Source organism: Molothrus ater, chromosome 12, assembly GCF_012460135.2.
Source record: "Molothrus ater isolate BHLD 08-10-18 breed brown headed cowbird chromosome 12, BPBGC_Mater_1.1, whole genome shotgun sequence".
Lineage (NCBI taxonomy): Eukaryota > Metazoa > Chordata > Aves > Passeriformes > Icteridae > Molothrus > Molothrus ater.
Genome location: NC_050489.2, coordinates 19,663,044 through 19,676,317, shown reverse-complemented (window position 1 = coordinate 19,676,317; position 13,274 = coordinate 19,663,044). Strand labels below are relative to the sequence as shown.

General features: G+C 63.0%; 3 protein-coding genes across 7 annotated transcripts in view; 1 reads left to right on the top strand and 2 right to left on the bottom strand.

Moving 5' to 3' along the window:
• Positions 1-3,591, bottom strand: part of ZC3H18 (zinc finger CCCH-type containing 18) — a 46,893-nt gene extending 43,302 nt beyond the window's left edge. For all 4 annotated transcript variants that reach the window (XM_036390137.2, XM_036390138.2, XM_036390139.2 and 1 more), the window contains exon 1: positions 3,439-3,591. The gene's annotated coding sequence lies outside the window, so the exon portion shown is untranslated. The remainder of the gene's footprint in view (positions 1-3,438) is intronic.
• Positions 3,592-4,135: 544 nt separating this feature from the next.
• CIDEC (cell death inducing DFFA like effector c) lies at positions 4,136-6,637 on the top strand. Of its 2 annotated transcripts, none has more exons than XM_036390161.1 (6): positions 4,136-4,221; positions 5,296-5,367; positions 5,493-5,634; positions 5,728-5,877; positions 5,982-6,166; positions 6,254-6,637. In XM_036390161.1, the coding sequence occupies exons 1-6, from the start codon at positions 4,193-4,195 to the stop codon at positions 6,444-6,446; spliced, it is 771 nt and encodes a 256-aa protein (XP_036246054.1). In that variant the 5' UTR covers positions 4,136-4,192; the 3' UTR covers positions 6,447-6,637. The 2 variants fall into 2 exon arrangements, with proteins under 2 accessions (XP_036246054.1, XP_036246055.1); XM_036390162.1 differs by having other exon boundaries at positions 4,156-4,207.
• Positions 6,638-7,734: 1,097 nt separating this feature from the next.
• Positions 7,735-13,274, bottom strand: part of ZFPM1 (zinc finger protein, FOG family member 1) — a 34,928-nt gene continuing 29,388 nt past the window's right edge. The window contains exons 6-10 of the mRNA XM_036390307.2: positions 12,033-12,242; positions 11,356-11,586; positions 10,928-11,023; positions 10,686-10,835; positions 7,735-10,350 (exon numbers count right to left, since the gene is read on the bottom strand). Of these exons, the coding sequence (XP_036246200.1) occupies positions 8,168-10,350; positions 10,686-10,835; positions 10,928-11,023; positions 11,356-11,586; positions 12,033-12,242 (2,870 nt within the window). The 3' untranslated portion in view covers positions 7,735-8,167. The remainder of the gene's footprint in view (positions 10,351-10,685; positions 10,836-10,927; positions 11,024-11,355; positions 11,587-12,032; positions 12,243-13,274) is intronic.

Below are 13,274 nucleotides of genomic sequence, written 5' to 3'. Positions count from 1 at the left end.
TGGATTCAGGGATTGGGCTGCTGCTCCAAGATTCCCCAAAACCAACAAAGCAGATTTTGGCAGCAATCTTATCCTGCATGGAAATATCCCAAAACAAAGCCCAGATGTCCAAAGGTAAAATCAGCAGCAGGAAAAAAAATTGGGAGTTGGAAATTAAAAGGAAAACTGCCTGATGATGGAACAGGACAAGTTTAACTCCAGTTTTAAGTGTTGTCTTAATCTGCAAATCAATTTATTCTAAATTTTTTGAATTTTGCAAGGGTTGGGGTTTTTTTGAGATGGTTTTTAAATCTGCAAATCACAATTTATCCCAAATCTCTGTAATTGTGAGAGGTTTTTCTGGAGAGGTTTTAAATCTGCAAATCACAACTGATCCCAGATCTCTGAAATCCTGAAAGGTTTTTGGGGATTTTGAGGTGTTTTATAGGGGTTGTTTGGAGTTTTTGTACATTTGGGGTTTCTTAAATTGCTTTCTGCTGTCCTTTAGAGAAACACAAAGATAAATATCATAAAAAACTGAGAAAAATTGGCTCCATGGAAGTATTTTAACTCAAGCAGCAGTGACAGAAGTGGCAGAGCAGAAACCCCCAGGTTTCATCCCTCCCTTACCATAAACTTGGCCCTTTTTTGTGCCGTAAAACTAAGGCAGTTTCTTCCTAGTTCAAAACCAGTTATAAAAGCAAAAAATTAACTCTCCTAAGCCCCAGCTAAGCTTGTTTGACTTGCAGCTCAGGCAAGAGGCAAGGATGTATTAATGCCTCTCACTGAGCAGCCTTTTATCTTGAAAAATCTTCCAAATTCAGGCAAAGCTGCCTTTGGTCCCAGCTGCACAACTATTTCTGCTCCAAAACCAGCTCCTTTTGCTCAAAGTGTGTCAAATCTTCCTTTCCTGAGTGTCTGAAGCAGCCTGGAGCAGCACAGGGCACTGGGAATTCCATCCAGGCTCACAAACCTCTCCTGCTCCCAGGCTAAATGAGCTGGGCCAGTCTTGCCACAGGAAGCAAATGCAATCAATAATGGGCATTTTCAGGCAAAAAAAAAGGGTCTTTCCCTGCTTTTGGAATGATTTGGGCATGGCTCAGTGAGCTGAAAGCCTCTTCAAAGCAGGTCACAGCTTCTCAGGGAAGAAATTGAGGGTCTGGCAGCAGAAGTTCCCAGGAGTGAGGAGCTCTTAGTTCCCCAACACATCAGTGACTTGGAAGTTTCACAGCCTGGGCTCTGGAGTATCTCAAATTAGGGAATGAAGGATGAATTTATGCTTCACTGGAATTGATCAGAGTCCCATGGCTTGCACAAGGTGGGACAGAGATGCTCCTCCTACCTGGCCATCTCACCGTGCCTGGATGCACCAGGAAAGAGCCAATTTGTTCCTGCTAAAGCCTCCCAACCTTCTTAGAAACATTTCAAATCACACATTTCCACCCTAAAAACGGGAGGAGAAACTTGTGGACATGCTCCAGCAATTTAAACTCACCTGCCTCACTTCCTTTATAAGATATTTTTATCAAAGCTTAATGACACCCAAGATTTTTGAACTGAAAGCACTGGGATTGAGCAGCCTTGCACTAAAGGCAGGCAGAGAAAAGCCCTTTGCTACTTGAATTGCTTTTAAAAATCCACTTCCACCTCACCAGGATACATTTTAAATAAAATCCTGAACCTCACACTTTTGATTTAACAAGGCCAGAGGAGTCAGAGCAGGAATTTTTACCCAGCAGCTCCTTTTGCAAAATCAGGCCCAATTTATTCTCTGTTGTTAATTAAACAGCACAAAAGGTGCAAAATTAAAAAGGAAGAAATTCCAGGCAGGAACTGAGTTACTACAAAACCTGGAGCTGGGCAGAGCCATCAATTTCAGCCTCAAAATCCTACAAATGTTCATGGATATGAAGAACCAAGTGCATTCCCAATTTTTGTGCTCTGACAGCCCTGGGGAGGTCACAGGACACACGGGAAGGAAAGAAGAGAGGAAGCTTTTTCCTTCAGGCTGAAATCTTTGGGATAAAAGGGTAAAATCCACTTCCTAAAAGCCAAAGAGCTGCTGTGAATCAGATCCATGAAATCCAGGGGGTAAAGCAGGGCAGCAAAGCCCTGGAGCAGGGTGGAAGGGCAGGCAGGAGCCAGGAGGGAGCAGAGCAGAGGGAACAGTGCTGACAGGACAGGGGAGGAGAGAAGGGCAGCACACAAAGGTTCAGGGAACAAACAACTGCAAAAGCAGAGATAAAGCAGAAACCAACACAGGGAAAAATGTGGAGGAGCAGTGACAGCAGGAAATCAATTCCTCAGGATCCAGGAGAGGGGAAACACAGAACACTGAGAAGATGAACCTGTGTGCAGCCCTGCCCTGACTGCAATTCCAGCTGCCAACAGGGTTAATGAACTAAAATCCTCATTTCTCTGCCATCCTTAGGGAGCTCTGAGGTGCAGGATGCCCAGGGAACTCAGCAGCTCTCAGGGCACCCTTTAATGCCCAAACTCAGCTGCCCTGTGGGGTCAGTTTGGTGCTGAGAGGCACTTCCAGGAGCTGGGTCTGAAGCAGAGCTCAGAGAGCTCCAATGGGGAATGTTCCCCATGGATTTGTGGTGGGCACCTGAAGGGAAAGGCAGCTGCAGTTTGTTTTCCCAGCACAGCTGATTTTCCTACAGCTCCTTCCTGCAGCTCTCCCCCAGCAAACACTGAGTGTGAGTTCTCAGGGCCTCAGGAAGAGACAACCAGAGGGTCATACCTGGGTCCAGCAGGATTTGGGATAATCCCACTCAAAAGACTGATATTGGATCAGCAGTTTGGCAAAGATAAACTGGGACCCTTTCCCTGAATTCAGGCAAACCTTAGGAAGAAAGAATTCACAGCCTGGAGGTGCTGCCCTTGAGCAGCTCTGAGAGACTCACCTGAGAGCTGACCCCAGACCCACCTGAGAGCTGAACCCATGAGTAACAAACCCCAAAGCCACTGAGAGCTGACCCCAAAGGTGATGGACCCCAAACCCACTGAGAGCTGACCCCAAAGGTAATGGACCCCAAATCTCAGAACTGACTCCATGAGTGACAAATTCCAAACCCATCCCAGAACTGACCCCACAGGTGATGGACACCAAACCCACCTGAGACCTGACCCCATGAGTGAAAAACCCCAAACCCATTTCAGAGCTGACCCTGCAGGTGACAAACCCCAAACCCATTCAGAACTCACCCCACAGGTGACAAACACCAAACTCATCCCAGAATTGACCCCATGCGTGACAAACCCCAAACCCATCCCAGGACTGACCCCATGAGTGACAAACCCCAAACCCATTTCAGAGCTGACCCTGCAGGTGGACAAACCCCAGACTCATTCAGAACGGACCCTGCAGGTGACAAACCCCAAGCCCCCTCGGGGCTGCCCCAGGTGCAGGCGCTGCTGTGGTGCCCGGTGCGTGCCCCCACGGTGCCCCCTCACCTCCGAGGCTGCTCTCCTGCCAGGCGGGGCTCTCCGGCTGTGCCCCCGCGGTGCCCCCTCACCTCCGGGGCTCTCCTCTCCTGCCAGGCGGGGCTCTCCTGCCGTGCCCCCAGGCCGCGGCTGCTGGCGCTGTCCCTGCTCCCGCTGCCAGCCGAGGGGGACAGTCAGAGCCACCTGCACGCTGCGTCCCTGCCGAGCCCCGCTGTCCCCCGGCTCCCCCCGAGGCCGGGGCCGCCCCGTCCCATTCCCGGTCCCGAACGAGCGGGGGAATTCATTCATTTCCGCGCTCTCCGGCCTCCCCCCGACCCTCTCTAGAACACCGCCGGGCCCTCCCTTGCTCTCCCCGCCGCCCGCCCCATTCTCGCTCCCGGGGCTGCCCCCGTCCCCCCCCTCCCCGGTGCCGCCCCCGCCCCGCGCTTCCCCCCCCCCGCCGGGCCCGGGCCCGCCCCCCCTCCCCGGCGCTAGGCCGCAGCGGCACGGGCGGCGGCTCACCGGTGTCGGGGGGCGGCGGGGGCCCGGCGCGGTGCGGGGCGCGGCGGGGGCGAGCCGGGGGCGGCGGGGGCCGGCGGGGCGGCGGCGGCAGCGCGGGACGGGGCGGCGGAGCGGCCTCTACTCGCGGCGGCGCAGGGCGGCCATGGCGTGACGTCATCCGCGCGCGACGGGGCCCGGCGGCGCGAGGCGAGGGGAGGGGAGAGCGCGCGCTCTGCACCCCCCCCCGCCCTCCCGCGCGTCTCTTAAAGGGGCCGCGCACGGCATGGACGGAGCGCAGGTGTGCGCGCACAGGTGGACGCGTGAACGCGCCAACATCTGCACAGGGGGCGTGTGCGGGCGTGCACGTGGAGGGGCAGGGTTCCAGATGTGCCCGGGTCGCACCAGCGCACAGGGACGGGGCACCGCGTGCCGCAGGACCGGGGGATGTTCGGGAGCTCTGGCAGGGACACGTGGGGCAGGTGACACAGGGACACGTCCAGGTGGGTTTGGGATGGCTCCAGACAGGTGACCCCACATCCCTGGGCAGCTGTGCCAGGGCTCTGCCGCCCTCCATGCGCACAGGCTCTCCCTCGCGTTCAGAGGGAACTTCTCGTGGTTTGGTTCGTGGCCGCTGCTGCTCCTCCTGTCCCTGGACACCCCTGGGAACAGCCTGGCACCGTCCTGTGACACCCACGGGAACGTTTGTACGGATTGATGGCACCCCTGTCAGCCTGCCCTTCCCCGGCCGGACCCGCCCGGCTCCCGGTCCCTCCTCAGCCAGACCCGCCCGGCTCCCGGTCCCCCCTCAGCCGGACCGGACCCATTGGGCCCGGCCGAGCAGGAGGGGTGCGGCCTGGGGAGGAGCCTCTGTGACAGGTACATAAGGGCAGGTGAGGAGGACGGGCTCGATCCTCGGGAGAAGAGCTGCTGTTCCCTGGAGGTGAGGGGATGGGGAATGGGAGCTCCGCTGGACCCCGTGAGGCTCCTGGCTGGAGACACCCCTGGATCAGCAGGGCTGGGGGTGCTCCCATGGGTGTCCCTGACCCCCAAAGCCCCAGTGTGCTCTCCCAGGAGCCCAGGGCTGCTGTCTCACCTTTGCTCCAGCGCTGACTCAGCCCCCGCGTGTCCCTTTACGCAAGAGCCCTGCTGGCAGGGGACTCTGGCCGGGCGGCCACCGCTGGCCTGGCCCTGGCCAAAGGGCAGGGCCAGCCCCTGTAAAGGCAGCGGTGACAGAGCTCAGGCTCAATTCTGTCACCGGCATTGCCAGTGGGGAGATCTGGAGCAAACGGGAGCTGAAAGCAGTGGAAGAAACCCTGGAGCAGAGTTGGACGTGCTGGTGGGAACAGATCTTGGGCTGACAGGAACCACTGTCCTTCCTTCCCACAGGCTGCTCCGTGCCCCTTGGAAGATGGACTACGCCAAATCCCTGAGCCAGCGCCTGGCTGCCCCCGTGTCCAAGTAAGTGCCATGGACCCCCTGTCCCCAGCATGGGGGACATCCCCCCAGATCCCTCCCTGGGTGCTGGCGCTGCCAGGGGGTTCTGCTGGCTCTCAGAACACCCCAATGCCTGTGTCCCTTCCCAGATGTGTCTCAGCCAGCGCCTCCATGACCCAGCAGCTGCTGGCGGGCCCGGCCCCACGGCCCCGGCCCTACCGCGTGTGCAACGGGGACCGCAGCCTGCGCAAGGGCGTCATGGCCCCCAGCCTGGCCGAGCTGCTGCGCCAGGTCTGTTTGCCCCTCTGTCCGTCCCTCTGTCCGGGCTCTGTCTGCCCGCCCCGGGCCTGTCCCCAGCCCTGCTGACCCCCAGCCCCTCTGCAGGCCCAGAGCGCCCTGGCCCTGCCCGCGCCCATCGTGCTGGTGCTGGATGAGGACGGCACGGCCGTGGAGACTGAGTCCTTCTTCCGGACCCTGGAGGAGGGCACAACCCTGATGGCCCTGAGCAAGGGGCAGAGCTGGACTGCCCCCAAGGTGAGGGGACCCCTGAGAGGCTGGTTTGTCCCGTGTGTCCCACGCTGGAGGTGGGATTGGGAGGGTGGGGTGCAGCAGGTGACCGTGGTGCTGCTCTCCTGCAGACACGTGGCTACCAGATGAGCCTGTCCCGCAAGCCCCCGCGCAGGATCGACGTCGCCTCCGTCACCTTCGACCTGTACAAGACCCACCCGAAGGACCTGGGCTGCCTCAACGTCAAAGCCACCCTGTATGGCACCTACAGCATGTCCTACGACCTGCGCTGCTACGGGGCCCGGCGCCTGGTGAAGTGAGTGCGGGGCTTTGGGGACACTCTGGGGACAGGGGACACTGCCCAGCCCTGCCGTGGCACACTGACCCCTTTCTCCCTGCCCAGGGAAGCCCTGCGCTGGGCACTGTTCAGCATGCAAGCCACGGGCCACGTCCTGCTGGGCACCTCGTGCTACATGCAGCAGCTCCTGGATGCCACCGAGGAGGAGCAGAAGGAAGAGGAGAAGAGCTCGCTGCCCCTGCAGAACCTCCTGCCCTGCAGCCTCCCTGCCCTGCCCTACAAGAAGATGTCACAGTGAGGCTGGCTGGCCTGGCCCGTCCCCTCCACTGTCCCCCCAGCCCTCGGGGGTCCCAGCACCCCGCTAGGTCAATGCCTGGGCAGAGGCTGCCAGGGTGCCTGGCACAGCCTCTCCTTGCACTCCGCTGGCTGAGTGTGGTCAAACCTGCTCTGGAATAGCTGCTGCTCTGTAAATATATTTATTTAAGTGAAGCTCTCCTGAATTCAGCTGTGTTCGTGTTGTCTTTTGTGGGGGGGGGGGGGGGGACACCCAGGACGCTCAGCCCTTGCACTGCTTGGCACCCTGAGCTGGTGGTGGTGTAAGAGGTGCGAGGAGGGAACCTGTCGCAAGCGCTTCCCCAGGGGAGCTGCTGCCTTCATCCTCCTCCTCCCTGGCACCAGAGCCTGGCTCCCACCCCTTGGCACAGAGCTGAGACACCCACAACACAGTAATGGGGCAAACCCCAAAGCCCTGGCCTGTGGCAGCTGGCACCATGCCTGTCCTTACTCCTTTCAAAGGGCTGAGAAATCTCCCTGCTCCCTGTGCCCCTGACTGTGCAGGGCTGGCACAGAGGGAGGGACATGAGGGGGTGTTCTGGTCCCTGGGGTCCCCAGCCCTGGGCAGGGGCAGTCCCTGTGCCCACCCCAGCCTTGCACAGCCCCAGGTGCTGCTGCTGCTGGCCTGGCCAGGTCAGGGCCATCCCAAGGGCCCAGCAGCTCCAGGGATACCAGCTGGGAAACAAACAGAGTGGGGGCACTGGGCCCCAGTGACCTGGCCTGTGGGGACTGTCCCCAAGTGTTCCCAGAAAGATCCTGAAGCACCAACCCTGCCAGAGAGGGTGGGAGGGAGGGGAACAACCCACTGCCTGCCTGTGCTGGACTGGGAATACTGGGAAGCACTGGGATGAGCAGTGGGGAGGTGAGAAGCCATGCTCTGGGGGTCCTTAGGGCCATCCTCCCCTGTCACCCTGTGGGGGACACCTGACCTGAGCCACACTCACCTGGGCACTCACAGCAGGGTCTGGAGCTGCAGCGCAGGGGCCACTCCTGTGGCAGAGACCTGACCCCACCTGGCACTGTGGGGCTTAATTACCTTGATAATTAATGAGCCATCAGCACCAGCTGAGCCCCATCTGGGAGCTGCACTTTGCCCCATGGCGTGTGACCTCCCTGGGCTGCTGAAGGTGCCACCCGAGGACAGCGTGGGGACATCATGCCCTGCCACTGCTGTCCCCATGGCCCTCGGGATGATGGTGGCCGTGCCAGCCCCTGCAGTGTCCCCCACCCCACACAGGTGTTTAGCAGACATATTTATTTCTGTACACACTTATTTATACACACAGTTCCCATGGCAGCTCCATCCTCGCTCCCAGGGCTGCCTCCGTGCAGGGTCTGCTCTGTGGTGGGGGCACCCCCAGATTTCCTGGGGTACCATGCCCCCCACCCCAGCCCCGTAGCGTCTACGGGGAAAAGCCCCCTGCAGCCCCCAGGGCAGGGCCATGCACAGTCCTCCTGCCTCAGTTTCCCCCCGGGGCACAGGTGGGGGCTGACCCCCACCTCCAATGTCCTCACCCCCCAACCCTGGTGAACTTTGGGGCTCTCCAGATGCCAAAGCTGCACCGGTGGAGCCTCCTGGGGGGTTCCTCCATCACCCCAACCCCTGCACGGGGGCGGGTGTCAGGCACCGGTTCCATCCCCCAGCCCCTGCAGCCCCCCGAGCGGTGCTGGGGGGCTCTGGGGGGGTTACTTGACGTGCTCGGCGGCGTGGGAGGAGCAGTAATACTTCTTGTGGGCGATGAAGGTGGACAGGCTGCTGAACTTGATGTTGCAGAGGCGACAGTACCTGTGGTTGCCGTTGGGCACCGGGCCGGGCACAGCCTTGCCCGGGGGGGTCTGCACGCCCCTGTCCGTGTAGGCGGGGGGCGTGGGGGGCTTGCGGGCGGCTTCCCGCAGTGCCTCGGGGGCTCCGGGCGAGGCGGGGGCGCGGGGGGAGCCGGGGGGCCGGGGGCTGTCCCGGCCCTCCTTGGTGCTGTCCCGGCGGAGGCGGGGGCCGGGCGGGCGGGGAGGGGACACGGTGGGCAGCGGGGGCTCGGGCGTCCTGCTGGCACCGGGGGCCTCCGGTGGCCCCGGCTTGGCCACGAAGAGCCCGTGGGCGTTTCGGAAGTGCTCCAGGAGGTCGCCCTTGATGGCCCCGTTGAGGGGACAGTAGGGACAGGCGGCCAGGGGACCCTTGGCCCCCGGCGGTGGCAGGGAACCCTTGGGGTGACGCTGCAGCGAGTCCGCCCCGGGGTAGGGGATGCCGGGGCTCGCCGCCGGGGCCGCCCTCACCCGCACCCCTCCTTCGGGGTCCCCTTCACCGGGGCTGCCGGGGCTGTGCCGGCCCTTGAGGGGGGCGGCCATGGCCCCCTTCATCTTCTGCAGGTGCTCCAGTGTGCGGGGCTGCAGCGGCGTGGCCGGGCACTGGTACTTCTTGTGCGCCAGGTACGCGTCCAGGCTGTTGAAGCTGATGCGGCACGCGGTGCACTCGTGGTAGTCGGCCAGGGGCAGCAGCGGCGCCGGTGCCGGTACCGGCGTCGGTGCCGGCTCGCTCTGCCAGCGCGGCTTCTTGCTCAGGTCGATGGGACCCTCGGTGTCCATGGGGCCCGCGCGGGGCTCAGGGGCGGCCGCGGGCGGCTCCGCGGGCGGGGGCTCCGGGGCCGGCGGGGGCTCTGCGGGGCGGCGAGCGGTGCCGTGGATCTCGTAGAGCTTGCGGCGCTTGCGGGTGCGCAGGGGCTGCGGCAGGAAGGGCACTTTGGGGGCGGCGGGGCGGCGCAGGGGGGGATCGTGCCGCGAGGCGCAGTAGAAGCGTTTGTGCACCACGTAGGTCTCGTGGCGGCTGAAGCGGATGTTGCACGCCTCGCACAGAGTCTTGCTGGGGTCCTCGTCCCCCTCGTCGCCCGCCGAGCTGCCGGGGCTCTGGCTGTCCTCGCTGCACCGCCCCGAGCCCCCCTCTGCCTCGGGGGACCCTGCTTTGGTGCCCCCCTCCTCAGCCTTGCCCTCCGGTGCGGCGGCCGGCAGGGTGGCGTCGCGGCCGGCGTCCCCGTCCCCCACTGCCGGGCCCTGCCCGTTGCCCGCCGGCGGGGACAGCAGCGTCCCTGGGGCGAGGGGACCCTTGGGTGCCCCGGGGGGGACTTTGAGCTTGCGTGCCCCGGGCGGGCTGTCCTCGGCCAGGTGCCGGCTGGAGCAGTACAGGCGCTTGTGCACGTAGTAGTTGTTGATGTTGTTGAAGGTGATCTCGCACTCGAAGCACGTGGCGCCCTTGGGCACTGATGTGCCCGTGTAGATGGCGGGCGGCACCGCGCCGCCATGGCCCTGCTTCAGCCGGCTGTGCACCAGCTCCGACATCTTGGCCAGGATCTCCGAGGCCTGCGGCACCACCGCGGCCTCGTGGCCGAACACGTACTGCGGCAGGAAGACGGTGCCGCCGGCCGTGCCTGTCCCCGGCTCGCTGGGCACGGGGCTGGAGCCCGGCGTGGGGCTGGCGAGCTCCGACTTGACCTTGGCCGAGGCCAGGCTGCGAGGGGACGAGGTCCGGGAGCCGCCGTCGGGGCTGCCGGCCCCCTCCCCGCTCCTCGGTGCCTCCGCCTCGCTGGCCGGGCTGCCCGCCGGCTCCTCCTTGATGCGCACGGGCTCGCCGGACGTGGAGCAGGAGGAGGATGAGGAGGATGCCGATGAAGGCCCTTCCCCGTTCTGCGGCTGGGCTGGGGGTGAGAGTTTGCCGGCCCGGGGGTCGGGGGGCGAGGCGGGCGGTGCCGCTGGTGCCGGTGGTGCCGGAGCGGGGTCGGGGCCGGGCAGCACCACGTGCTGCGGCAGGGCCGGCAGCGCCTCGGGCAGGAACGCGCCCAGGCTGCACTTGCGCAGGGACGCGTTGTTCGGCTGGCTCAGCCCTGCAGGGGGACAGAGGTGACAGCGTCACCAGCAGCCCCGGCACAGGGAGGATCAGCACTGAGAGCACCAGCATGGGGTGCTGCCTTGTCCCCCCGTTACTGACATCCCCAGGGCAGAATCCTCACCCCGTTCCCTGTTCCACACATTCTGGCTGAGGGATGCTTGCCATGTCCTGTTCCCAACACCCCTGGCACCCCATTCCCCATTCCCAACATCCTGGCACAGGGACACTGTACCATCCCCACCTCCCTTCCCACCAACAGGCCTAGCTGGGGACAAGCCCTGGGTGACAATGGCATCCTGTGTCCCCCACGACCACAGCCCCAGGACTCACCAGGAGCGAGGGGTTTGGCAGCAGGAAGGGCTGACCCAGGTGAGAACACCTCGCCCTTGGAGCCCGGCTGGCAGATCATGTGGTTGGTGACCAGGTGGCTGTACAGAATGTCCCTCGTGGTGGAGATGAAGCCACAGCTGTGGCAGACACCTGAGGGGACAAAGCACCGGGCTGAGTGGGCAGGGCAGGAAGGACGGTGCCCATCCCTGGGTGGGACAGGGCTGTCCCCGTGGGACACTCACCATTCAGGGTGTCCGTGTGCACCTTCAGGTGCCGCTCACAGTTGGCCTTGGTGGTGAAGGCGGACAGGCAGATCAAGCAGACAAAGGGCCTCTCTCCTGCCGGACAGACAGATACTCAGTGCTGAGGGAAGGGGGATAGGGCCCATGGACACACCCACAGGGCCACCCCACAGGGCCAGCTCCCTCTGTCTCTACAGGTCTGAGTTGGGGGAAGACCTACAGGTGAGCAGTGCCAAACCAGTGCCCCAAACCAGCTGGGGAGAGCCTCATCCCACTGCTCAGTGTGCTCCAGCCCTGCCTCCTCCCTGCCCCTCCAGCAGCTCAGCTGGCACCAGCCTCCTCTAATGGTCACCGTGCTGCCACCCCAAAGCCTCCAGACGAGGGGTGCCATGCCATGCCATGCCATGCCATGCCAGGCCGTGCCATACCGCTATGGCTCCGCATGTGGATCTCCAGGGAGCTGGCACTGGGACAGCTCTTCTTGCACTGTGGGAAGGGGCAGACCCTCTCGTTGGGATAGGTCTCCTTGGGCTTCTCGTCCAGGGCGGGGGAGCCGGCGCCGGCGCTCTGCCGGCTGGCACAGTAGTACATCAGGTGGGCCTGCAAGTTGCGCTCGCTGCGGTACCAGATCCCACAGTCCTTGCACGGGAACACATCCTCTGTGGAGAGCAGGGGACAGGGACATCGCTGTGGGACAGGCTGGGGACAGGGACATCGCTGTGGGACAGGCTGGAGAGCCCCGGCAGGGCCGTGGTGCTGCATGTCCCTCACCGCATGTCCCTCCCTGCGTGTCCCTGCATATCCCTCTCCATGTGTCCCTCCCAGTGTGTCTCTCCCTGCCTGTTCCATCCCTGTGTCCCTCTCTGGGTGTCCCTCCCCCATATCCCATGTGTCCGTCCCTGCCTGTCCCTCCCTGTGTGTCACTCCCTGTATGTCCCTGTGTGCCCCTCTGCGCTCGTCCCTCTCCATGTGTCCCTCCCCATATGTCCCTCTCCGTGTGTCCCTCTCCCATATCCCTCCCCGTGTGTCCATCCCTGCCTGTCCCTCCCTGCATGTCCCTGTGTGTCCCTCCCCTCGTGTCCCCCCTGCGTGTCCCCGGACTCACTGTTGACCACGGCGGTGGCCAGGATGGCGGCCATGCCGGCCTGCTGTGGCAGCAGCTGGATGTCAGAGTGCAGCGCCGCCGGGTACGGGGACTCGCCGGGCTCCGCTTTCACCCCGTGCTTGGGGACAGCCGGTGGCTCTGCCACCACCAAGGCGCTCAGGGGCTCGTCCTCCCGCAGCGCCCGCGTCGTGCGGCACCACAGGGCTTCATCTGGAGAGGGGACAGCGGTGAGAGGGGACCGCAGCATCCCGTCCTGCCCGCCTGGCCCGGCCCCTCCGTCCCGCCCTGTCCCCGCGGTCCCGGCACGGCCGCTGCTCCCTCCCGGCCATGGCCTGGAGATGGCGGTGTCTGCCCGCGCTGAGCCCGCACAGCCCGCCCGGAGCTGCCGCTCCGGCTTGTGCCCGTGTCTGCACATATCCCAGTGCCACCCCTGCGACATCCCTGCGCGATCCCTGCATCCATCCCTGCGACATCCCTGTGCCCATCCCTGCATCCACCCTGCCACATCCCTGTGCCCATCCCTGCATCCATCCCTGCCACACCCCTGTGCGACCTCTGCATCCACCCTGCCACATCCCTGTGCCCATCCCTGCATCCATCCCTGCCACACCCCTGTGCCCATCCCTGCATCCACCCTGCCACACCCCTGTGCCCATCCCTGCATCCATCCCTGCCACATCCCTGTGCCCATCCCTGCATCCATCCCTGCCACATCCCTGTGCCCATCCCTGCACCCGTTGCTGTGCACATCCATGCACCCATCCCTGTGCCCATCTCTGCACCCATTCCTGTGCCAATTCCTGCACCCACCTCTACATCCATTCCTGTGCCCATCCCTGCCCCCATCCCTCCTTACACCCATCTCTGCACTCACCCCTCCTCCAATCCTTGTGCCCATCCCTGAACCGTTGTGCCCATCTTTACAACCATCCCTGTGCCCATCCCTGGATCCATCCCTGTGTCCATCCTTACACCATCCTTGCTCCCATCCCTGCTCATCCCTGTGTCCATCCCTGTTCCCATCCTTGCTCCCATCCCTGGCCCATCCTTACACCATCCCTGCATCCATCCCTGGATACATCCCTGTGCTCATCCTTACACCATCCTTGCTCCCATCCCTGTGCCCATCCCTGCTGGGACCCTCCCCAGCCCCACTGGCTGCAGCCACCCAGGGAAGCTGGGACAGGGACAAGCCCAGGGACAGCCAGCAGTGGGACAGGAGGATCAGACACTGGGACAGGG

Excerpts from the sequence above, each read along its gene's own strand:
- CIDEC (XM_036390161.1), top strand. The coding sequence starts at position 4,193 with ATGGACGGAGCGCAGGTGTGCGCGCACAG. Across the intron at positions 5,878-5,981 it reads AGAGCTGGACTGCCCCCAAG|ACACGTGGCTACCAGATGAG; the intron begins GTGAGGGGACCC and ends GCTCTCCTGCAG. Across the intron at positions 6,167-6,253 it reads GGGGCCCGGCGCCTGGTGAA|GGAAGCCCTGCGCTGGGCAC; the intron begins GTGAGTGCGGGG and ends CTCCCTGCCCAG.